The sequence below is a fragment of the Enhydra lutris genome, unplaced genomic scaffold, assembly GCF_002288905.1.
Source record: "Enhydra lutris kenyoni isolate GAN:26980312 unplaced genomic scaffold, ASM228890v2 scaffoldscaffold30, whole genome shotgun sequence".
In the NCBI taxonomy this organism is placed as follows: Eukaryota; Metazoa; Chordata; class Mammalia; order Carnivora; family Mustelidae; genus Enhydra; species Enhydra lutris.
The window spans coordinates 22,370,718-22,394,705 of NW_019154114.1; the positions used below are offsets into that span (position 1 = coordinate 22,370,718).

The 23,988-nt window shown below is 61.4% G+C and overlaps 1 protein-coding gene across 1 annotated transcript; it reads left to right on the forward strand.

The window, feature by feature from the left end:
• Positions 1-10,080: 10,080 nt before the first annotated feature.
• Positions 10,081-23,972, forward strand: LOC111152903 (copine 7). The gene is made up of 15 exons (XM_022511637.1): positions 10,081-10,310; positions 12,205-12,387; positions 14,845-14,919; positions 15,077-15,151; positions 15,856-15,939; positions 16,291-16,380; positions 16,490-16,588; positions 16,862-16,948; positions 17,298-17,357; positions 18,139-18,272; positions 18,911-18,965; positions 19,416-19,467; positions 19,535-19,668; positions 23,025-23,261; positions 23,784-23,972. The coding sequence occupies exons 1-15, from the start codon at positions 10,137-10,139 to the stop codon at positions 23,970-23,972; spliced, it is 1,728 nt and encodes a 575-aa protein (XP_022367345.1). The 5' UTR covers positions 10,081-10,136.
• Positions 23,973-23,988: the final 16 nt, after the last annotated feature.

Consider the following 23,988-nt stretch of genomic DNA (forward strand, 5'->3'; position numbering starts at 1 on the left):
TGGCCTCGGTTCCCTGTGGCTTGTGCCGAGGAGCTGGACTCGGCCTGCGCAGTGGTGTGTAGCCAGGCCCTGGGTGTGGTCTTGATGGGTCAGGGAGTCCAGGCCTCTGGGTCCGTGCAGCGTGGGGGCCCCCTGTGCTCCATCCTCGGGCAGGAGGGGAAGGAGCATCCGTGTACCCTTAGACATCACTTCGCCTTCATCACCTACATGCCCTGTTCCCCTTCTGGCATTGTGCCACCGGAGCGGAGGGCCTTTCCGGGTGCAAGGGGAGGGTGGGAAGGGGACCTGTGCTCTAGGGCCCTGTTGGTGGGTTCTCAACACATGGGTGTGTCCAGGGTGGCAGTGGGTCATCTTGACAAAGCCACTTCCCTGAGTACCTTCTCCCCGTCACCGCTCAGAGCCGCGGGTGCTCGGGTCAGCGAGACGTGCTGTCTGGTGAAGCCAGGCAGGAGGGAAGCCTTGGGTAGCTGGGCCCGTAAGCCGACAGGAGGCTCAGTGGGGCTTTGGAAGGTGCCAGAGCCCAAGCGCTGGGTCCACCGTACTCCTGACCTGAGGCTGTGAAGACTGACTGCTGTGGCCCACAGTGCCCTCAGTGGCAAGTCCCTCGATGTCTGTGTCCACCGGAGCTGACCTAGGTCCCTTACGTGAGTCTGCTGTGGGGCAGGAGCCCAGATGGAGAGCTCAGCTGGCGTCCCCTCTGAGCCTGGGAAGCAGAGTGCCAGCCCAGCCTGTCCCTGAGCTGAGGAAGTCTCCCGTGAGCGGCTGCTGGCTGGCGTCCAGACCCTGAATTCCTGCGGGTGCCCCGCTGAAGCCCTGGGCTGTAACCCAGACCTTGGAACTGGGGAGAGAGTGTGAACTCACAGGTTCTCTACGGGGGCTGGAGGACCGCTCCCTCTTGGTCTGTGTGTCTGTCCGCTCCAAGGGATGAGGGGGTCCTTCATCCACAGCCCATCCCCTGGCCCACAGCAGTAGGAATGCCAGCCTTAGGATTCCAGCTCCCGGAGGATTTTCCCTCGAGTGTGGGCGTAACTCCCAAGACGGGGCTCCCTACCCCGCCTCAAGGGAGTGGCCCCTGATGCCACAGAGCAACGAGAAAACGAGGCCTCCGTCCTCTCCGGGTGAGGAACTGGAGTCCATCCACCAAGGCCTCCACTGAGACGCCCCTGAGCGGGGACCCCAGCTGTGGTTGGCCTTCACCTGTGTGTGTGGTTAATTGGAAAACCAACCCCAGGACGGGCACTATTTTCCTTTATCCCTTTCTGCCCCTGGGTGGAATCCCATCGGCAGGCTGGGCTCTGTGTGTGGCCATTGCCCCTCAGAGAAGTGGGCGGGGGCTCAGGCAGTCATCTGGGGGTTGCAGGTGTACTTGGGGGTCAGATTCCCAAAGTGGGTGCTGAGGTGTTGCTAGCAATACCCACAGTGGCCAACAGGGGCGCTCGCGCAGGAGCCGCCCACACGTGGCCCAAGAGGCCAGTTCACCTCTTCGCTTTTCAGATCCGACTTGCTCTGATAGGAATTGCAAATACTTTTTCTCAGTTTATTGTTTATTTTTCTTCTTTTTCACGTGACATTGGGGTTTTTCTGTAATCTTCCCCAGCTGTCTTTCCTTTTTTGATTATCTTAAAGTTACCGTACAGTATTTTTCAATCTGGAGAGAAGGTATACGGATGGTGCCCCCTTCCCAGGACGAGTTGCTTTTGAATCTGTACCATATAGTTGCTTTGTTAAATATCTACAGTTGTGCTATTTTTAAAAAGAAGGATTAAAATTAACACTAATTTCCACTTGCTTGAAACTTGTAATTTAGGAGGAAAACTTCAGTTGTTTTCGGTTCTGTAGTCTTTTCCCCCCTTGACTCAGCTCAGCTGGACCCAGAGAATAGAAGGGGACGCGTGCGGAGGGCTCTTCTCTTCTCCTGTCCCACATGCTTGGGTTTGCGTTTGTAGGTAGTTGTACCCACCACGTTTTCTGTGATGGTGTCTTTGAGTTATAAAAAAAAAGTTGTGCTCTTAGTTTAAAAGGAAAAAAGCATCAACAGAAAAGCATCCCTTTCCCACCTCTGCCCTCCCAGCCCCTAGAATGACTCGTGCGCCTGCCCAGTGGTTTGTGTGAAGTTATGTTCTGGTGCAAACACCTGGGCCTTGGGACGCCTGCGTGAAGCATTTCAGCTCAGGTCATGATCTCAGGGGCATGAGATGGAGCCCCTCGTCAGGCTTGGGATTCTCCCCCTCTCCTGCCCTTCTTGTGCTCTTGGTCTCTCTCTAAAATAAGTAAATAAGTCTTCTGGGCCTTTTGTTTTTTGAGGAGACTTTTTTTTTTTTTTTTAATTTTATTTATTTATTTATTTGACAGACAAGATTACAAGTAGGCAGAGAGGCAGGCAGAGAGAGAGGAGAAAGAAGGCTCCCCGCCGAGCAGAAAGCCCTATGTGGGGCTCGATCCCAGGACCCTGGGATCATGACCTGAGTCGAAGGCAGAAGCTTTAACCGACTGAGCCACCCAGGCGCCTCCATTTTTCTATTGTGAATATTTGTCATTTTCTTGAATTGCAGCAGCTTTGTGCATATTAAGGAAATATGTCTTCTGTCATATGTGGACAGGTTTTTTCCAGTTTATTCTTTTACTTTTGAGTCTTGTTTCTATCTTTTTTTTTTTTTTTTAATCCAATTCACCCACTGGGGCTCAAATTCATGACCTTGCGATCAATCAAGAGTCAGATACTCTACCGAGTGAGACTCCCTGAGTCTTGCTTATATCCTGAGGGCCTGGGGTGCTGTCTTTTAGGGGACGGTGTGGTGTAGTAGGAAGACCACAGCTTGGCCTCTATAGTGGACGCTGCATCCTTGTTTGGCCCGTCAGCATCAGAATGCTCCCTGGGACTTCATTGTTGGGTCTTGTGCAAGTGGAACTCTGGTCTTCTGTAGGAGCTTAGGGCCCCTTACTCCCTGCCTCCGTCACTGCAGTACCCTGGCCCATGTGGCCATGCTCCACACGTTGCAGGGCCTGGCCCCTGTCCCCAGCTGGGTCCCATCCCTGGTGAGGCGCCTCAGCATCCTTACCGCGGGTGTGGGGTGTCACTCCCACCAATTGTAGGAGTTCCCAATGTTCGGTCCTTGGTGGCTCCCTCGGCCAGAGTCAGCCCTCAGCTGAGCTCGCTAACCCCGGGCTGGCTCCGGGCCTGCCAGGCGCTGGCGTCGCGCACTTCCCTTCAACAAGCACTGAGTGCCAACTGAGCACTAGGAAGCACAGTAAGCGGGCGGTCCCGGGCCACAAAAGCAAGCAGAGCCCGAAGATGGGGCGGGTGCTGGGCGGGTGGGCCAGGGACAGTAGAAAGTGATATGCTGGGGTGCCTGGGTGGCTCAGTGGGTTAAGCCTCTGCCTTCGGCTCAGGTCATGATCTCAGGGTCCTGGGATCGAGCCCTGCATCGGGCTCTCTGCTCAGTGGGGAGCCTGCTCCTCCCTCTCTCTCTCTGCCTGCCTCTCTGCCTACTTGTGATCTCTGTCTGTCAAATAAATAAATAAAAATCATTTAAAAAAAAAGTGATGTGGACGGAGTCCTGTAAGGACAACAGATGAGGGGAGAACATTAATTCAGTATTTCTTCAGCACGCACTGTGTGCCAGGCATGGTCCCAGGCTGCAGGGCCCGCTGTAAACAGCCAAACCGATGGTGCGCACCCTTGCCTTCCCAGGGTTTCCAGTCTCGAGGGTCTGCAGACACAGGCTCTGGCAGACCCCCACTCCCCTCACTGCAGTGTCCCGGGCACATGTCTCCTCACGGGTCACTGGGAGGGGACATCAATAATGAAAATAAGGGGGCACCTGGGTGGCTCAGTTTGTTCCCAGGGTCCCAGGATCAAGCCCACATCGGGCTCCCAGCTCAGCTTCTCTCTGTCGCTCCGCTCTCTCTCAAACAAATAAAACTGAAAAGAAGGGGCAGGCTCAGAGCCCCTGCCAGCAGGCGCCAGCAGCTCCTCTTTCTCCCCGGACGTGTCTCCTCCACACGGTCCCGGGACGGGACAGGCGACGTGCAGGGCACATACTCAGCACCTACTGCATGTGAGGCCCTGGGGGTGCCCTCGGGATGCAGCTGCGTGACTCCTCACAGCTGAATGAGAAGCCAGAGCACGGCGGAGCTGAGGGCCTGGGCTTGGGGAAGGGCTGACCCGAAGTGCAGCCAAAGCAGGCCCCGGGCTGCCAGCGAGGACCAGCCGCTGTGGCCGGGCTGCAGGAGGACTGTCCAGAGAGCCGGGGCCTGGGGAAGGGCCATCGGCATAAGAAGAGGGGACTTGGCCTTCCAGAGTCTTCTCCAGACCCTGCTCCTGGGAAAGGCTCTGAGTGGGTCCCCCCCTACCGCGTCCAACTCCTCAGGGCTGCTTCCCCAGAATGCCGAGGGCTGGGGCACACGGTTGCTGGGCGGGGGGTGGGGGGTGGCACAGGGGCAGGGAAAGCATGTTGCTCACCCTGGCTCCACGCAGGGCCCCCTCCTTTTCACACCTGTTTCCACAGTGGCAGAGTGACCCCCGATTCCAGATGCTGGGGGGTCAGATGGAATGCAGCGTAATGGCACCTTCTGAAAATCTCCCCAGAAAGGGGGATGCTTGCTGGGGAGAAGGAGGCAAAACTGGGTCAGTGATGAAAGGGACAGGATATGGCGACAGTGTAAAAGCGCCATCCAGGCGGCTTGCTCCGAGAATATCATCAAAAGCTCCCAATGAGTCAGGCAGGAAGAAAACCAGGACGTCCATCTGCTGGAGACGCCAGCCCTGTGGACCCTGCCTGCCGCCCTGACCCACACGGCTGTCATCCCCACCGGGACCCTGTGGGCAGCTGTGTCCTCATGGTCTCCTGCTCCTGCTCCGGCCCCACGGTCCCTGCCAGCTGACAGCCGGGCCCTGGTTTCACGCTGCCCCTTAGGTGTGCGTTGGACCCGGCGGCTTCTACTTGAAGAGAACAAAAGCGAACACCAGGTTGAGGTTACATTACACAGATATGAAGTTGAGGTGGCTCCTTGTGGTTTCTCTCTCTCTCCCAACCTCCTCCTGCCCCCCCAGATCACCTGCCCTGAGAAGGCAGGCTGCTGGGGTCCCCAGGGCCAGCCTGCAGCACAGAAGGTCTCCTGGGTCTAGGAAACCCAGGAGGGGGACAGCTGGTTCTGGACGGCATCTGGACTGTGGCCCCAGGCAGACGTCCTGGCCGCTCTGTCAGACTCAGCTGATAGCAAAGGGGCTCAGGTGGCCAAGTGCTCCATGTCCTAACAGTTGGCTGTGACTTTTCGGGGGTGGGGGAACAGCAAAGCTACTGAGTCACACTCGGGGGCCAGGATGGGCAAAGAAGGCTTGAGTACCGTGTTCTGAGCAGAGTCGAAGGGTTCAAGTTAAATTCTAGCTCTGTCCCTGCTGTGTGACCTCAGCCAAGCCATCACTCTCTCTGAGCCATGGTCTTATCATTGATAAAACAGATGACATCACCTGCCTGGAAGGAACGAAGGGCTGGAGGGAACGGCAGCCAGAGACCGAATGTGAGAAGGCTCCAAGGTAGGGGACACAGATCCCTTGGAGTGAGAAGGGGTCCTATCAGCACTCCTTGTATCTGACCGCGTTTGTGTTCAGGGAGGTCTGTGTGTGCGTCCATGTCGTGTGGTCGTGTGTGTGTGTGTGTGTGTGTGTGTGTGTGTGTGTGCGACCTGTGTGTGACGCAGGCAGGTCTGTGGAGTGAGGGAGGAAAGTCCCAGCACCCTGCCTCAGTCCCAGCTCTCCGACGCTGTGATGACAGGTGGCCACGGGTCCGAGGCCCAGCCATGACCACAGGCATGGGTCGTTCCAGCCAGGGTGGCCCTGGGAGTGACGGTCAGATTTCTAAAGTGAGGCAAATGGCAAATCCTGTAGGAAAACGACCCAGTCGAGAAGGTTGCAGATGTTCTGAGATAAAACAGCATTTCTTGCGAGGAAAGAAATAAAGGAAGAGGGTTGGTTTGCCGCCAGCTTATAGAAAGAAGCACCAGTCAGGCCTGAGACTCGTTTCCTTTCTGAAAATCCTGTTGGCTCCCCCCACCACACCCCTTCTCCTACAGTTTCTACATTGTCCACAGGCCTTCCCAAACAACCTCCCGGCTTTGCCCCACGAGGAGCTGGACCACGGTGGAGGGGTGCGGCAGGCTGCCTCTTCCCACCGCCCGGTCCCACACACACCACCGGGAGGTGACTCTCTGCTCTTGTCTCCACTTCCCAGGTTGGGGGACAGAAGCGCTGAGCGGTTCTGGAATGTGCTTGAGGCCAGAGCTGTGGGGGCGAGGGCCCGGAGCTCAGGGAGGGCTGTGGGAACCGGCTGCAAGAGGCCACTGGGGCTTGAAATGCTGGTCAGCCAAAGCAAGGATGCTTCCTTGTTGCTCTAAAAATTCACAATTTGAAGGGCCCCTGGGTGGCTCAGTGGGTTAAGCCTCTGCCTTCGGCTCAGGTCATGATCTCAGGGTCCTGGGATTGAGCCCCGCATCGGGCTCTCTGCTCAGCGGGGAGCCTGCTTCCTCCTTTCTCTCTGCCTGCTGCTCTGCCTACTTGTGATCTCTGTCTGTCAAATAAATAAATAAAATCTTTAAAAAAAAAAAAATTCACGATTTGGAAGCCTCACAAGAGCCAAATGGGAGTGAGTCAAACCCATTAGGAATGGTTGTTTCGATCATCTGGGACCACGGCTGGCTGGCTGGAGCTGGGTTAGCCAGCGGCAGGGGTGAGGCAGTGGGAGCTGGGTGACCTCACACTGATGTGGCCCGACCAGGGCTTGGCGAACCTTTTCTTAAAGGAAGAGCGAGTGAGTACTTCAGACTTCGTCACAGCGTCTGAGCTCTGGTCTGGGAGCAGCATCGGCCACAGAAAATATGGGAACCGACAGGCCTGACTGTGTTCCAATTAAACTGTATTTGCCATGCAGGCGGCCGCCAGATCTGGGGGACCTGGGGGACTGAAGCTCCCTGGGGCCCTGCCGTGGGCCTGCTTGTACTGAGGGACAGCGTCCGTCTGTTTGGTCTGCTGGTCACCCAGCAGACACTAATCTCTCACAGTCCAGGAGGCTGGAAGCCCAGGGTCAAGGTGCCGGCACACTCCGCCGCCTCCACTTGCCGCGTCCTTGGATGGAAGGGGCAAGGGCACTCTGTGAGCATGAATTCCGTTCATAAGCCCCCACCAACACCTCCCAAAGGCCCACCCCCTCCCTCCAGAGCGTTGGGGTTAGGGTTTCAGCACATGGATTTGGGAGGGAGACACAAAGGTTCGGTCTGTGGCACGGAAGAATGCTGTGAGGTGTTGTTAATAATAGAAGAAAGAAACCAGTTACGCAGCAGAACTCATTTGCCCAACAAGCTCACTCCGCACGGAGCCTGTGAGGCGCTGGGGTCCTAGCCGTGACGGGGGCAGGTGAGGCCCTCAGGCCGGACGGGTCTGACCAACCACACGTGGCGAGGACTCAGCCGCTGGAGGCGAATCTGAGAAGTAACACAAACAGATTTGCCTGGGGAGAAGCCTGGAGGGACACACATCAAAATGTTAGTCCTGTGTATGCCTGGGTGCTGGAATTTTCCTTTCTACGCATTCCTACACTCCGTCAGTTTTCAACAAGGAACACGTGCTCTTACTTGCTGGACAGCAGTAGTAACAAAATGTATGAACGGGGTCTCATTTCCACGTCTGGCTGCGGGACTCCTCCCCCACCTTCCTGGACCTCCCTTGTCCCTGGGGCCCTTGGGGGCGGGTAGGTGAGCGGGGAGGCCTACCACCTGGCTGCCTACTCTGAGGACCCAGGGAGGCCACACTGGCCCAGGCCTCACTGACCAGCATTACAGGCAATCTGGCTTTTTCTTCTGCGGTTTCTTTCCATCGGTGTTTTCTGGAGCCAAGGCCCTGGGTCACCTTGGGGAGGCAGCCACATCCTGGGAGTCTGTGGTTGGAGACCCAGTGGGTCTGTTACGATCTCTGGACCTCAGATGCTTGAACTCCCCAACTCTGGATTCTCGTTCCTCTCTCCCCATCCGTGGAAATGTCACCATTACTGACCACAGTGCTGTGAGTGTGACTGCGTCCCTCCCAGGGAGCTGAGTGTCCCGGGCCAGGTGACTGTGCTTTGGGGTGTTCCTCTCCTCATGTGTGACATGGGGCTGTGGTGGGCACCGTGTGACATACACTGCTGCGGTCGGCACGGAGCGTGTGTGGCAGAGGGCAGGCGACGCAGCTGTCCACGTCTCGCAGGCGTTTGTGAAAACCAATGGCAGAGGTAAGCGGAAGCTGAGCTTGGCGGGGGGGCCAGCCCTCATCAGAAAGCCCCTGAGGCCTAGCTGATCAAGGAGCCAGGCAGCGGACGCCCTGAGTCTTGCTGGAGATGCGAGGCCGGCATATGTGGGGCTGGGTGGCCCGCCGCGCCCAGCCCCTTGCCCCTACTGCTACACTCTTACCCGCATGGAAGCTCACAGAGGACAAGGAGTCTCTCCCAGGGCGCCAGTAGGACAGGAGTCCTGGAGAAGCCGGCTCTGCGAGGCCGGGGTCTGCAAGCCCAAGACTCATGTCCACAAGCCACAGGCATGGCCAGTAGGCTGGACACTCTGACTCCCCAGTTCTGGGAAGCTGAGGCTTGGAAGAATGCAGGGCTAGGAGGCCCAGAGGTGCTCCAGGTGGTCTCAACAGAGTAGCTAGCCCTAACGGCTGGTTTCCACAGCTTCGGAGAAGGAGCGACCCAGAGGAGGCTGGATGAGGCAGAGTATGGGGGCATTGAGCGGCCTCATGTCCCTCTGTATGTCTCATTGCCCCTTGCCTCTTTATCCAGATGCCTGGGAAGCAAGCCCGTGCACTGGAGTCTAACCGACTCAGCCAGGCTGCAAGGATTTTCTGTTTCTGCAAAAGGGGCTCAGGGTCTTTGCCTTCCAGGTGCGCCTGGGGTGCAGTCCCAGCCTCTCACCACCGGGGGTGCTGTCCACGCACAGGGACTCCCTGGCAGAGGCAGCGGAGGGACCTCTGGCTGCTTGACCCCTGCTAGGCAAGGTTGGGGTGGGCACACTTGTCCTGACCCCAGAATCTTCTGTTGCAGTCCTGGAGGCCAAGGCTGAGCTCTGATCGGCCCAAGGGCACAGAACCCGGCACACCAGCGAGCCTGTCTCTGCTGCCCTGGTCCTTGCACCCCCTTCCCCTCAAACCCTTTTCTTGTCCCCCTCCCCCTATGGCTTTCGGCCAGGACTGTGCCCTATTTTTCCGCAAACGTTGACAAAGAGAATGGGCTGGGAGGTGGTTTCTGCCTCTGTTAACACCTCCTCTTCCACTCAGCTTCCACTGCCCCTTGTCTAGGGCCTGGGGAGAATCTGGGGCCCCCCATCCATGGAGCCCAGGCCTGTTACCCATCTGACGGCTGGGATAGGTGCGGCAGGGCCCCCAGGGCTTCCAGGTCCGATTCTGCACCCAGGACAGGCAGGGCTATTCCCAGCCCGTGCTGGGGAGCATGGCCCACAGCAGGTGCCTGTGAAATGCTTGTTGATTAAGGTGCTGTTTGACCAAACGGCCCCTCCAGACGGGTTCCAAGAGAATTGGGGAGGCACACGGGGATTTGGTGCTAAACTGGGGGTCCAGTGGCCCCCCTCAAATCGCCAAAGGGCCTGGCGGCTCTGCACGGCCACTCCCAGGCCCCGGCGCAGCCGAGGGGCCTGAGGCTGCCCAGAGGGCCGGCGGGGCTCGTACAGCACGGGAGGGCGCTGCCTGGGCCCGCCCCAAGCCTCTCCGCCCCAGCTTCCGGGGGTGGGGGGGCTTCGAGCCCTGCCAAAGCCGGGCAGCCCCGAGGGGCAAAGCCGGACCGAGAGCGGGCTCCGGCCTCCCACAGACCGCTCCCCGCCCGCGCCCCTCCCGGGCCCCGCCCCTCCCCGGCTCTCCCCCCTCTGCCCGCCCCCTCCCGGGCTTCGCCCCTTCCACCGTCCCCTCCCCTGTCCCCCCTCCCTGGCCACCCTTCTGCAGTCCCCGCGTGGCGGCGGCCGCGGGAGCCACGTGTGGCGGCGGCGCGGGGAAGCGCGGCCACGCCTGGCCCGGCCATCGTTCCGACGCGGCGGCGGTGCGCACCGGGCAGCGGCCCCTCGGCGCGTCCGGCCCGGTCCCCGAGCGCGGCGCCGGGAGCATGAGCGCGGGCCCGGAGCGCAGGGCGGCGGCGCCCCCCGGAGTGCTGCCCGCGCCCCGCGCCTCCAAGGTGGAGCTGCGGCTCAGCTGCCGGCACCTGCTGGACCGCGACCCGCTCACCAAGTCCGACCCCAGCGTGGTTCTGCTGCTGCGGTCCCAGAGCCAGTGGGTGCAGGTAGGGGCAGGGTGGGGGGGCGCCCTGCCCCCCCCAGGTGCTGAGTGGGGACCCAGAGAGGAGGTGGGCAGGGTGCAAGGCAGGGTCAGGGCTCGGTTCCGAGGTCTAGGTACCCGTGTCCAGGAGTTGGGGGGACTGGACTGGAGGCCATGGAGAGGAGCACCGGGTAGAGAGAGGGAGCAGCAACCCGGGGGGCAGGGACAGGCCCCCAGGTGGGGGCTAGGTGCTGGAGTGAGGCTCCCAGGCTTGAGGTGCTGGCAGGGGGCTTGACTACGGCCGCAGAAGGGGGTGGGGGGTACCGGAGAGCATGGGGCACCCAATGGGGAATGCAGGGTTGACCTGAGCTCACGGGTCCCCTGTGGCCTTGGGGGCAACCAGGAGGGCCACTGCTCTGCCGGGTCCTCACCCACCGGGCTGAGGCACCCACACCTCCGATCCCCGAGTGGGAGCGGGGAGGACCAGGCAGGGCTGCTGGGTGAGGGGGAGCGGCTGACTGAGGCTGGGCACTGGTGAGCTGCAGACTTGGTCTCTCACCCGCCCTGGAGGGCTCCCAGCCTATCGCCGGTGCTCTTGTGGGCTCTTGTGGCTGAGCTAGCACGAGCCTCCAGGCTCAGCCCAGCACTTGTGGGACAGCTGGGGTCTGGCTTGTGTGCTCCGAGGACCTGTTTCTCCCTCTGATACTCTCGGGTCCCGGGGGTCGCCGGGGTGCCTGCGCAGCCTGCCACCCCTTGTCACGCCTCAGCCCAGCCCTTCCTGTGGGCCTGTCGTGGCCACAGCTCTGGATACTCTACGCCGTGCCAAGTGCTCTCAGTGAGACGTGTGCCTCACCTGGAAAGGTCGAGAAGTGCCTGGCTTGGGCGGGAGAGGCTGGGGGTTGAGCTGTGGTGGAACTGAGGCGTCCCTCCCCAGGCTGGCTGTGGTGGCCGTGCAGGGGGGCCTGGGTGGGGTGGTGGGGCAGAGGGGGAGGGGGAGACCCCGGTGGTCCCTGCTGGGGACCTGGTGGGGGGGCGACAGACAGGCTGGGCCCCGGCCTGTGAGGGGCACAGAGTCCTGGAGGCTCCATGGGCGGCCGCCCCAGACCCGCTCTGCTCCCCCACGTGCTGTGACCTTGCACTCTTCCTTGCCTTCTCCTGACCGGCAGCCTCCTGGGACTGAACCCTAAAGGTCATCAAACTAGGAAGGGAAGGGCCACCTCAGCCCAGTGTGTTTGTGGTGATGGGGACATTGGGAGGCTCTGTGAGGGGGGCTTGCTTTGTCTGAGCCTGAGTGCTGATGTCCCTGGTGGGGAGGTGGCCCACCCAGACCCTCCGTCTGATGGTGTGGGAGTTTGCCGACCCTGGAGGATGGCAAATCTCCCTCCTCTCCTGGATTGTGTTTTAGGGGGTAGGGGGCCTCAGGTGGAGGAGAGAGCTGAACCCAGGGGGATGTGTACACCTGCCCCAGTCTCCCAGTCTGCCTAGTTGGGGAGACAGCTCCACTTAGGGTTCGCCCGGCCCAGATTCCGAGCCAACTGTGTTCCTCACTTGCGCTGCTTTTGCACAGGACGCTTCCCCTCTCTGAGCCTCAGTTTCCCCAACTGTGACAGGGACAGAGTGGGCTGTGGTGGGCCTGACATGAGCAGAGGCAAAGAAGCCGCAGCCTAGGTCTCGTGAGGGCTGAGGGCATTTCTTTCAGGGTGGGGGTGCCAGGGCTCCCAACAGCCCTGCAGCAGCTGAAATCCTGAGGATTGGGGTGTGGGTTGGTGGGGACGGGGTCTCCCCAGGGCATGGCCTGCATGCGAGTTCGCCAGAAGCACAGGAGGGCAGGTGGGCCCAAGCTGCGTGCCCAGGGCCCGGGGAGTGCACGGGGGGGCACCGCTCTCCTGAGGGGTCTGCTCAGCCGGGGCTGTCTGCAGGTGGACAGAACGGAGGTGGTCAGAAGCAGCCTGCACCCCGTGTTCTCCAAGGTCTTCACTCTCGACTACTACTTCGAGGAGGTCCAGAAGCTGCGGTTCGAGGTCTATGACACCCACGGACCCTGCAGCCTTGGCTGTCAGGATGATGACTTCCTGGGGGGCATGGAGTGCACCTTGGGGCAGGTGGGCACCTGTCCGCTCAGGAGGAGAGGCCCGGGTGGGGGGAGGCATACCCGGGCCAGCGCTGAGGGCTGGGGGACGGCCTGACCGAGAGCCGGCCATGGTACCTCAGAGCTCCCTCTGGGACGAGCGTCCCGCTCTGCCTGTCTCCAGAGTGCCTGCTCTTAAAAATCCCTTATTAGTGAGTTTTAAAATTATGTAATTTTGAACTGGGTAGAGCAGTCCTGTAATTCAACCTTTGGAAAGGCGTGGTATGGAAACCTGCCTCTTGCCCGTCCCTGGGTTCTGTGCTCTCACGCAAGGAAGTGAGTGCCTTTCTCTGTGTGTTTTAACAACACAAACTACAGACTGTTCTGCACTGGCATTTTTCACGTTTGTGACCTGAGTCAGCCCTTCCACGTTGCCGCGTGAAAGCACCCTTGTCTCTCCCTGCGGCAGATGGACCAGCCCGTCGAGGGCTGCTGTCCCCAGAGGGACAGAGGGACGCCGTTTGTGGCCCGGGGATGATGTCCTGTCCCATAGCTCTTCCCTTAGCAGCGCAGGAGGGCGCTGGCCGTCCAGCTATGTGCCGGGCTCGTCCAGCCGCCTCCCTCCCCCTCGGCTCGTGAGGGATGGTGCTTCCCTTCCAGTGTGACTGACGTGCAGTCATGCGTGCAGAGCTCACGGTGGGTGCTGACCAGTTTAGGTACCTGTGTGCATGACCATCTCCCAGCTCCCACAGGAGATGTCTTCACCCCCCCACCCCCCTCGTCTCCAGCCAACTCGTGCAAGCTTGGCCCGTTCTAGAACTTCCTGTTCACGAAGCACACGGTGTGTTCCCATTTGTGTCCGGTTTCTCTTACCCAACATGATGTCTGTGTGACTCATCCCCATTGCTGTCTGGTTCGGAGCTGGTTCCCCATTTTACAGATGACAGCACTGAGATTAAGGACGGGCACGGCGGCAGAGCAGGACTCCCCTGCTGGTGGCTTCCCACCTGCCCTTCTTGAGCGTGGGAGAGGATAGCGCACACCCCAGACACAGGCGTAGACACACATGTGTTGCCATGTGTGCACAGACATACATGCACACATGGGCACAGGTCCACGGACGAGGGTACAGAGCATGCTTGGACACGCACAGAGCAGGTATGGGCACACGCGTGTCTAGGTAGACAGGGGAACTTTAGACAACGAGAAGCTCCTTGGAGCCGGCCACCCGCAGACTCGCGGGGCCGGCTGCCATCAGGGCTCAAAGTATGCGCCCCCCCCCCCGTAAATCCAGGACCTGGAGCAAGTCGCTGAGCTCTGCCTGAAACTCCCAGCATCGGCCACCTTGGGGTGGTTAGGGACAGGGACAGAGAAGAAAGCGCTGATGGACCTTAACGGGTTCACAAACCAGTCATCCCACTTTTCCTCATAGGTTAGACCCAGAAGTGGAGCCTACCAGTGGGAGAGCCCGGGGAGGCTCGGGTCGTGGCCTCCCTCCCAGTCCCACCCCTTAGCCTGTGTGGGCCACCGCAGGTGCAGGGAAGGGTCCCATATGCTCGTGCTCGGGAGCTGGGAGCTGGCAGCCCCACGAGCGTGTGAGGGTTGGGAATATCCTCTCTGCTGTGCGGACTCAGCTCCGCCGCAGTCACCGCAGCTCCAGCCCGGCTCCCGCTCCCAGAGCCTGCAGACCTGGGGCTAGGTGAGTGCCCTTGAGGCAGCGTCCGGTCACCACGGTGACAGGTCTTCCCGGGCCTGCGGTGGGTGGAGTCCCTACCAAGTTGGGAGCCTTTGGGGGCTGTGAGGGGCTGTCCTCACCGACCGACCCTTTCTGCAGACCAGGGCGCCCACCCCCCTGAGCGCCGGACACAGCTTCCTGGGGTCAACTCACCGGCCCCAGCTAGGGCTCTGCGGGTCCGAATGAGGGCCCGGCGAGGAGGAGGGGGAGGCCCGGGTGGGCAGGCGTGGGTACGGGCCCACAGGGAGGGTGAGCCCCACGGATGTCCAGGGAGCAGCACTGTTTGTACGAACTCAGGGGGTGGTGGGGAGCTTGCTTGGTGTCTCGGTTCTCGCTCTTGAGCCCTCCGCCAGCTTCCGGGCAGCCGGGAGCCCAGGGCAGGCCCGGGAACCCCTTTGGCCTCATGGTGCTCAGGGGCTTGAAGCACCTCCCGCCTGGGGACCAGCAGGGGCCGCGGAGGAACCGGGCGCGTGTCTGGCCTGGGGTGCGGGAGCTGCTTCTGCCTCGTCCTCCCCCAGTGCATGGGCGATGGGCGGGCTCCGGAAGCCGTGGACCAGAGGGCCCCCAACTGAGCCAGGGGTCACAGCCGCACAGAGGGACGTCCATCAGGTGGCCAAGCGTCTCCAGAGAGGGCCCGGGGCTGTGGGGCCCTGGGGCTCAGGTTTGGCTGAGCCAGGCTGCCCAGGGCGACTGAGGGCAGGGTCAGGGTCCCCAGGGGGCAGGAGCTGACCCCTCCCTGACTCTTCTGACTTCCAGATTGTGGCCCAGAAAAAGATGACCCGTGCACTGCTGCTCAAGTTCGGCCGGAACGCCGGCAAGTCCACCATCACGGTGAGGCTGCCTGCCTTCCCACCCGGCCCCCCGGCCCCCCGCCCACCCCCTCCTTGCTGCTTCTGGCTCAGAGAGGCCCATCCTGGAAGAGGGAGGGGCAAGGCCCCAGGCTGCCTTCGGGGGTCCCGGAGCTCGATGCTGTGGCTTCCCTTCCCAGGTGATCGCCGAGGATATCTCCGGGAACCACGGCTACGTGGAGCTCTCCTTCAGGGCCCGGAAGCTGGACGACAAGGTGTGTGGTGGGTGCCCACGGCTGGGGGGTGGGGTTTGGCCAGGGTGACAGCCCAGCCCCAGCACCACCCTCCCCCTTCAGAGCCTCTCCAGACAGATTAGCCTCAGGGAAACAAGCTTTGCCTGGAGTGAGAGGGGCCTGGAGCCAGGAGCACCCCCCCCCCCCCCCCCCCCCCGGGCAGGCTGCTCCTGTCCCTGCTGTCCCTGTCACTGGCTCATAGCTGAGTTCTTCCTGAGGGCTGGGCCCCTTCCTGAAATCTCTGTTCAACGATGGGGACAAGTGCTCGGGGAGGCTGCCATCCAGATAGTGGAGGGATGGCCTCTGAGCCTGGCTCTGTCGACTCTCCCACAGGGTGGGAGCACACGGGCCAGGGGTCTGACCTGCTGGAAGGTGTCTCCTGCTGCCTCCCCTGGCCTGGGAGATTGGAGCCTGGGGAGGAGGAGCAGGGACAGCAGCTGAGAGAGTTTAGCTTGGCCGGAGAGAGGATGGGCCTAGGACTGAGAGTTCCAGGAATGGTACTGGGGAGCCAGTGAAGGCTCGAGAGGGGAGGGCAAGGCCTCAGTTCCCTCCGAGAGGCTCCTGCCCTCATTTCATAGCATAGGAGGTGGAGGCTCCATGGGGGTGGAGAGCACGGCGGGGAAGCGGCAGAGCCGGGCCGAGGCCGCTCCCGCTCCGCTCAACGAGCATGGCCCCCGCTTCTCCAGGACCTCTTCAGCAAGTCAGACCCCTTCCTGGAGCTTTATCGGGTCAACGACGATCGGAGCGAGCAGCTGGTGTACAGGACGGAGGTGAGGGCTCCCTGACGTCCCCCGCAGTGCTCTGGGGACAGGAACAGTCCCTCCAGTCCCTCCCCCGTGTCCTCCCAGCGCCCACCTCCCTCCCAGCAGGGAGCCCCAGACCAGGCCGGGCGACTGTCGCTGGAGCCCACAGCTGTGTTTCGTTGTCCCTGCTCGCAGGTGAGGTTAGAGCAGTGAGACACGGTTTCCTCTTGAGATAAATTAATCTGTGTTTAAGAAAAAAAAAAAAAAAAAAAGAGGCTATTTAAAGAATAGGGGTTCCAGGTGGCCCAGGAATGTGGGGACGCTCTGGAGGTGGTTCCGGGAGCAGCACCTGTCAGCCTGCCCCCCGCCCGCCCCCAGGTGGTGAAGAACAACCTCAGTCCCGTGTGGGAGCCCTTCAAGGTGTCCCTCTGCAACCTCTGCAGCTGCGAGGAGACGAGGCCTCTGAAGGTGGGGCCGGCGGGCAGCCAGGCGGGTGGGGGTGGGGGTGGGAGTGGGGGAGGCCTGCTGCAGGGGGCCCCAGGCGGGCAGGCGGGCTGAGGGGGTCTGGGCTCCCCAGTGCCTCGTCTGGGATCATGACTCCCGCGGAAAGCACGATTTCATCGGGGAATTCTCCACCACCTTTGAGGAGATGCAGAAAGCTTTCCAGGAGGACCAGGTGAGCGGGGCACCCTCCTCCCCCCTGCCTGAGAACAGGGAGGAAAGTGGGTAAAATCGCCAGTTGGCAAAAGGTTCTCGGGGAGGAGCCACGTGGGCAGGCAGAGCGCTGGCCCTGAGAAGACTGACCACCACGCCGGCCAGGTGGCCAGACCGGGGACACCGCTGGAAAAACGCTGTTCAGGGCTGGGGTTTTGAGGCCCCCTGCCCCCTTGTGGTGGGTGTTGGGTACTGGTGCTCTGGGGGGGTGTCTCTGCCTATCCCTGTCCCCCAGGCCCAGTGGGACTGTGTGAACGCCAAGTACAAGCAGAAGAAGCGCCATTACAAGAACTCTGGGGTGGTGATCTTGGCAGACCTGAAGGTGAGCTGCGGCCCCCACTCACCCTCAGTGGGTCAGGGACCCACACCTACCTAAACTCTGCAGAGAGCCAACAGGCAGGGGGCACGCTTTCCCTGGGAGTCCCCCTTATCAGATGGACCCTCAAAGGTCCCCAACCCCAGAGGCCCAGGGTCTCCAGTCCTTGGGGGAGGGATGGAGGGCAGGAAGAGTCCGAGAAGGGAAGTTGGGGGGATGCTGGGGGTCAGGCCACCCCAGGAAGCTACCCTGGGCCCCAGGCAGCTACCCTGGAAGGTGCATCCCTGGGGCTCCAGGCTCCGTGTCTGGGTGTGGGGTGCCCTGGGTGGGCCCTGCCGACGCCCCTGCCTGGAAGTTCTACAGGGTTCACTCGTTCCTGGACTACATCATGGGCGGCTGTCAGATCCACTTCACGGTGCGTGCCCGGGACCCCCACTCCCCACCCCACCACGCAGAGCCTGGGTGCCCTCCCCACGCAGACAGACGGGGCCCATGTGCGTATGTGGGTGGACTAAGGCCCTTCTGCAAGGTCCGGAGGGCTCACACACCCCTGCCTGGGCTCTGGGCACAGAGGTTCCCCCCAGGAGGGGCTGGAGCAAGACTCAGCCCCAGCAGAAGCAGTGACATGAAGACATGTGAGAAGGGAGCAGAATGACACTTGTTCCTGCCGGTGATAATGCCAGAGGCCACAAGACCAAGCTGTGGTGGCCTGGCCTGGAGAGCCTTTGTGTCACCTCCTTGATCCTTTGTGGACGTGTGGGTTCATGTCGCTGGCGAGCAGCAGCCAGAGGGGCCTAAGGGAAGTGTCCCAGCAGGGGCAGGGGCAGGGGTGACACATGGGGACTCCAGCCCAGGCAGGGCGGCCGCAGAGACAGGGTGGGCCTGGTCTTGGCCTTGGGTCCCCTTCCACTGGGGCTGCCCTAGGGTTGTGGGTCCATGGGACCTGTGCTGTGGGCTCAGGGATGGTGTCCCCTGGGGGTGGGGGCTGGTTTCCTCCTGAGGGTCCAAGCGCCATCCCGGTGTGCTGGTCAGCACAGGTCGCCCTCTGTCCTCCACACCATCACAGAGCTGGGCCCTCGTTGGCACTCCCCGCCAGCAGTTCCGACAGCTCTCACCCCTTACCTGTCAATGGGGATTCTGGGCGCCCGTGGAGCCCGGGGGGAGGGGCCTCGGCTCACGAGCCAGGGTCTCTGCAGGTGGCCATCGACTTCACGGCCTCCAACGGGGACCCCCGCAACAGCTGCTCTCTGCACTACCTCAGCCCCTTCCAGCCAAATGAGTACCTGCAGGCTCTGGCGGCCGTGGGGGAGGTCTGCCAAGACTACGACAGGTGCGGCCCCCACCCCCGGCCCCCACCCCCGGCCTCCCCGGCCTCTCTTCCTCCAGCTCAGTCTTGGGTCCAGGGAGCAGGCATCATGGCTGTACCCACCGGCCCAAGGACGGCTGGCGGCGTCCAGGCCGCGGTGGGCGGGGCTTGCTGCACAGGCCGGCCCGGGTGTCCCCGCGTGGCTGATCCCCACGGGCAGTCCGGCCCCTGAGGTGGAGGAGGGTCAGAGTCCCCAATGTACTGAGGTGGGGCTGGCCTTTTTTCACGTGGTCCCCTCACCCTTCACACAAACATGGAGGGTGGCCCACTTGACAGACAGTAAGTTGAGGCCAAGGGGGGGGTAGACCCCTCTGTAAGGGGGCGGGTGGCAGAGAGCTGAGGTCCCAAAGACAGGAGGCCAGGGCTTCCCAGGGTCAGGCTGTGGCCCCAGGGTTGGAGTCGGCTCTGTTCCTACCTGGAGGCCTGTGTCCTCCTCATGGCCCTGTGCCTCTGTGTCCCTGGTGTGGTTCAGAGCAGGGCCGGGCACCCAGGGAAGTGGTGGAATGGAGCCTGGGTGTCCCGGCTCTGGTGGGTGTCGTCCCAAAGCACCCCACCCCCAGGGAAACCGTGGACCCTGTGTGATGCGGCCGCCTCTCTTCCAGCGACAAGAGGTTTTCTGCTTTGGGCTTTGGAGCCCGAATTCCTCCCAAGTATGAGGTAGGAGGGCCTGGGGCCCGGGACCCCATCCACCCTCCTGGGCCATGCTGCTTGTCCCCAGCAGAGGCTGTCCTGGGTCCTCCCACTTCTGGGAACCCAGCGACCCTGAGCTTCCAGCCAGAGGGACTGACCTTGGTCACCTAGCACCAGTGACCTCTGGAGAACTCAAGAAAACTCTGTGTCTCTGTCAGGAGAAGAGGAATGAGTCTGGAATCTCCCAGGGGCGAACAGCAGAAGAACATGGTGGCGGGAGGGTTGTGCTGGTGTATGTGACTCAGACGCCCTGGCTGTAGGGCTGAGGGGCTAGCTGCTTGCCTGCTCTCCCGGGTGCCTCCCTCCACGAGGCTCTGTCCCCGCGGGGGCCCCAGGGGCTGCAAATCTACCTCTCGCAAGAAGTGGGGGGGTTCCTGGACGGGTGGCCGAGCTGACAGTGCCTCTGCGCTCACCCAGGTGTCCCACGACTTCGCCATCAACTTCAACCCTGAGGACGATGAGTGTGAAGGTAAGGCCTGAGGTGGGCCTGGGTGGCGGGTGCCCCCGGGCCAGGCTCACCCTCCTCCCCCCCGCAGGAATCCAGGGTGTGGTGGAGGCCTACCAGAACTGCCTGCCCAGGGTCCAGCTCTACGGCCCCACCAACGTGGCCCCCGTCATCTCCAAGGTGGCCCGCATGGCCGCGGCGGAGGAGCACAGCGGGGAGGCCTCCGTAGGTACCGGGGCGGGCGGTGCTGCGGGCAGTGGGTGCAGGGGACCGTGGCGCGTGCCGCGGTGTGGGGGGCACGGAGGTCAGGGAGGCGCAGAGCTGGGGGGCACTGAGGGCTGCAGGAGGGCCCCAAAGCCCCCGTAGAGGCACAGGTGTCCTCGCCCCCGCGGGGCCACACCCCCGGGGGCAGGTTTGCCCGGAGCCCTCCCTACAGGCAGCTGTCTGCTGCGCGAATATCTTTTTTTGTTTCTATATTTTTCACAAATAATATTGTGCTGAAGGTTTCAATCTGCTTTACTTTTTCCTTTCCTTTTCTTTTTTTAATGTTTTGTTTATGAGAGAGAGAGAGAGGAGTGAGGGGGAGAGTCCGAGGGCGAAGCAGGGTCCCTGCTGAGCGCAGAGCCCAGCTCAGGCCTGGACCTGGGATCATGGCCCGCGAGGGAGGCAGGCGCCTCACCGCCGGAGCCCCAGGCACCTCCCTGCTTTACCTTTTCCACATGTTTGTGGTTGTTTGTGCTCCTGTGTGCCCAACGGCCCGTTGCTTTAACTATTTTGTAAAAGAGCCCACACTTACAGAAGGGAGGTCCGTCTTCACCCGGGCTCACCGCACTGGGACTTGCTTCCCGCTTCCTCCCAAGCCTCTCCTCCTTCCCTGCCCTCCTCCCTGACCTGTGTCCCTCCTCCCCTCCCCTCACATGTGTGTGTTATTGTGACTTCTTCTGAAGCAGTTGAGAGCTAGCTGCCAACCTCCAACAGCAAGGATTCTGTGCCCAAGCACAGCTGGGCTTCAAGCCCAGGGCGCTGAAGGAGACCCCTTCTGATCTCAACCCCCTTCCACGTGTGTCTACATTTGCCTCTGGTCGCTGGATCTACCTGGCGTCCTGGTCTCCTGACCTGTAGGGCCCCTCAGCTTCGCTCTGTCCTTGGGACTTGCCATGATCCAGACTCCAGCCGCCTGGACAGCCCCTCACCCTGTTGGGGCCACCCCACGGTTTATGCTCTCTCGCCTAGGCACAGCGGCCCCGACACCAGGCCGCATGCAGCCCCTTGCCCTGTGGTTTCCTAAGACTCTGCTGTGTGTTTCCTGCTATCTGTGCGTTCTCTGACACAAACACAGCACAGATATCGACGTCAGGAAATGTAATTTAGATACAGTTGTTTCACTGAATTTACAGAATACGTTCCAACTTCATTCACTTCCCCAGTGATAATCCCATAGCACTGCTATTTCTGGCACAGGACCCAGTCGAGAATCAAGGACAGCAGGCACCTTCCCATATGATTTTGAAGCACATCCCAGACACATAATTTCATCTGTAAATGTCCGTATAAACCTCTAGAAGAGAGAAAACAGCCACCGTGCCGTGAGCACACCTAAAAGGCCACAGCAGTTCCCTCACTGTCGGAACAGTGAACGGGACATCTCTCGGTAGCACACGTGTCCGGCTGGCTAAGGCACGTCCTGATGGCCGCAGCGGCAGGACTGGGGTGAAATGGCCCCCGTGTGATTGGTGGCTGTGTCCCCGCCTTCCCCTGCTGTCCGGCCGGTGGAGGGGGTGTCCTGCAGGGTCTCCCGGTCTCGAGGCTGCTGCCGGGATGCTTAGGAGCATTCATCACAGTCTTGTCTTCTGGTTCCTGTACACAGAGGTGGGGAGAGGTCCGCAGGAGGCACTCGTGTCTGCCTCTGTCCTCCCTGGTGCTCTGAGCCCCTGTCGTCACCAGAATGCCCTCCCATAGGGGCTTCTGTGGGCTCTCAGCTTGCTTCCTGCAGAGCAGTGTTGGCACGGTGGGGAGGTGCTCAGGCTGACCTGGGACCTACTTCTCCGTGCTCCCCACCCAACCTTTCCCCTCTCTTTCTGTCCGAAGGAAAGCAGCGTCACTTCATCCCAAGTCACACATGGTTTCCTGGGGCCGGACCACAGTCACCCACTTCCCAACCCAGGGAGGCCCCGTGCTCACGGCAACGGAGCTCCGTGTTTGAGTAGCAGAGCTGAGGTCGCCCCGGACCTAGTCGGAGGGGCAGGAGGAGGGCGTGAGGGCTTTCCTGAGGAGGGCCGTGTCCACGGGGCTGAGAGCTGGGTCTAGCCAGGGGTCCTCAGACTGCCCAGTGCACGGTCACTCCTCCCATGGGTCTGGGGCTCAGAGGGGAAGATGGGGAGGGGGTGGTTGGGGCCTCTAGGCAAAGGTGACCTTGTTGGATGCCCATTGGTCTTTCCCTCACGTGGTGTCACAGTGTTGGCGCCCACTGGGCCAGGGTCTTCTTTTTTCTCCTTTATGTTTTCTCTTGTCCAGGTTTTTTATACTGATTTTTAGTAGTTCTGTTTTTTGGGATTTTTAAAAAAGATTTTATTTTTTTATTTATTTGACAAAGACACACCGAGAGAGGGCACACAAGCAGAGGGAGTGGGGGAGGGAGAAGCAGGCTTCCTGCTGAGCAGAGAGCCTGATGTGGGACTTGATCCCAGGACCCTGGGACCATGACCTGACCCGAAGGCAGACGCCTAATGACTGAGCCAACCAGGTGCCATTTTGGGGGATTTTTTGTGTTTGTTTTTTAAAGATTTTATTTTGTAAGTAATCTCTACACCCGATGTGGGGCTTGAACTCACGACCCTGAGATCAAGAGTTGCATGCCTGAACCAGCCAGCTGCCCTGTTTTTTCGTTTTTTCAGGTTTTTTTTGAGAGAGAGAGAGAGAGAGAGAGAGAGAATGCAGTGGTAGGAGTGAGTGAGGGGCAGAGAGACTCTAGCAGACTCCACGCCAGCACGGAGCCTGACACAGGGCTCACTTTCACAGCCCTGAGATCATGACCTGAGCTGAAACCAAGAGTCAGACGCTCACCTGACCGAGCCACTCAGCCACCCCAACCCCTGTTTTTGTTTTTGTTTTTTTAACAAAGGAAACAGACTTTTATTTGCGACTAGTCCCCATCTGTCTTTGCGCTGACGTGCTGAGCCCCTGGCCAGGCTGGGCGGAGGGCGCCCTTTCTCAGAACTTCCTCAGATCAGGGTGCAGGAGTCGCCGCCTACTGAGAGCCCCCAGGACTCTCCTTCTCAGGCCTCAGACTCGGGTTTGGACCCAGGCTCCGTGGGATCGAGGCAGAGGCGGGACAGGCTGGGAGCGGGGGAAGCGCCCAGCCCGGGAAGCGCGCTCACGACGCCCTGTTGTTGTGACGCGTGACACTTCCACAACGGCTCCTGAGGCCCACGGCGGCAACCAGGCGGCCTACGGAGGGGAGCGGGTTGGGGGGCTTGCAGCTGCCTGGGGGGTAGATGCGGTCCTCAAGGGTCCCCAGGCGACCCTGGGGGGCCTGAGGAGGGGGCGGGGCCGCCCTGCCCACCCTGTCCCTGTGCCCTCAGCAATACTACATCCTGCTGGTCCTGACCGACGGCGTGGTGACCGACATGGCCGACACGCGGGAAGCCATCGTGCGCGCCTCCCATCTGCCCATGTCCATCATCATCGTGGGGGTGGGCAACGCCGACTTCACAGACATGCAGACCCTGGACGGGGATGACGGCGTCCTGCGCTCCCCGCGGGGCGAGCCGGCTCTCCGCGACATCGTGCAGTTTGTGCCCTTCCGGGAGCTCAAGAGCGTGAGTGCGGGGGCGGGGGGCTGTCCAGGGCCTGCCTGCCCCCGAGCAGGAAGCGCCTGGAAACCTTCCTATTATGAAAATATTGAACTCACCCATGGGAGGGAGGGCAGCACAGCGGGCTCCCCAGGCACTTTCAGACCCTTTGTGAGATACAGGAGGGAAATTCATGGCCTGTGGACACACTCACGGGGTTTTATGGGGGGAGGGGCGCCCACCTCCTTCCTGCCTCAGACTTGCCCTGTGTGCCTGGGTGGGGGGGCAGGGCCACTTGGGTGCAGGTACCATTCGGGACAGGCCCCCGTGCCGGCAGCGGGGGGCACTGCAGCCTCGTCTTCTCGGGTCTGGGTCCCCTACCAGGGCTCTCCTGGCCACCGGGAGACTTACTGGTCAGCTGTGGGACAGAGTCCACCTCCCCTAGAGGATGGAGCCCCACCTCCAGAGGATGAGGCTGGGGTGTGATGGGCTGGGGGCTGGAGGGCCCGGAGGGCGCCCAGCTGTAACCCCGCTGTCCCCACTCTGAAGGCGTCCCCCGCGGCACTGGCCAAGTGCGTGCTAGCCGAGGTGCCCCAGCAGCTGGTGGAGTACTACAGCTACAGGGAGCTGCCTCCCAGAGGCGGCGGCGCCCACGACCGGGAGGCCGGCCCCCCGGAGACCGCCGGGCCGCCGGGAGTGCAGCCAGGCTCTGTCCCCAGCACCCTCGAGGTCCCTTAGCCCCCCCTACACCCCC

Bases quoted from the DNA above. Each gene is read 5' to 3' on its own strand.
- LOC111152903 (XM_022511637.1), top strand. From the start codon at position 10,137: ATGAGCGCGGGCCCGGAGCGCAGGGCGGCGGCGCCCCCCGGAGTGCTG. The intron at 16,589-16,861 runs GTGAGCGGGGCA...CCTGTCCCCCAG, and splicing joins AAGCTTTCCAGGAGGACCAG to GCCCAGTGGGACTGTGTGAA. The intron at 23,262-23,783 runs GTGAGTGCGGGG...CCCACTCTGAAG, and splicing joins CCTTCCGGGAGCTCAAGAGC to GCGTCCCCCGCGGCACTGGC.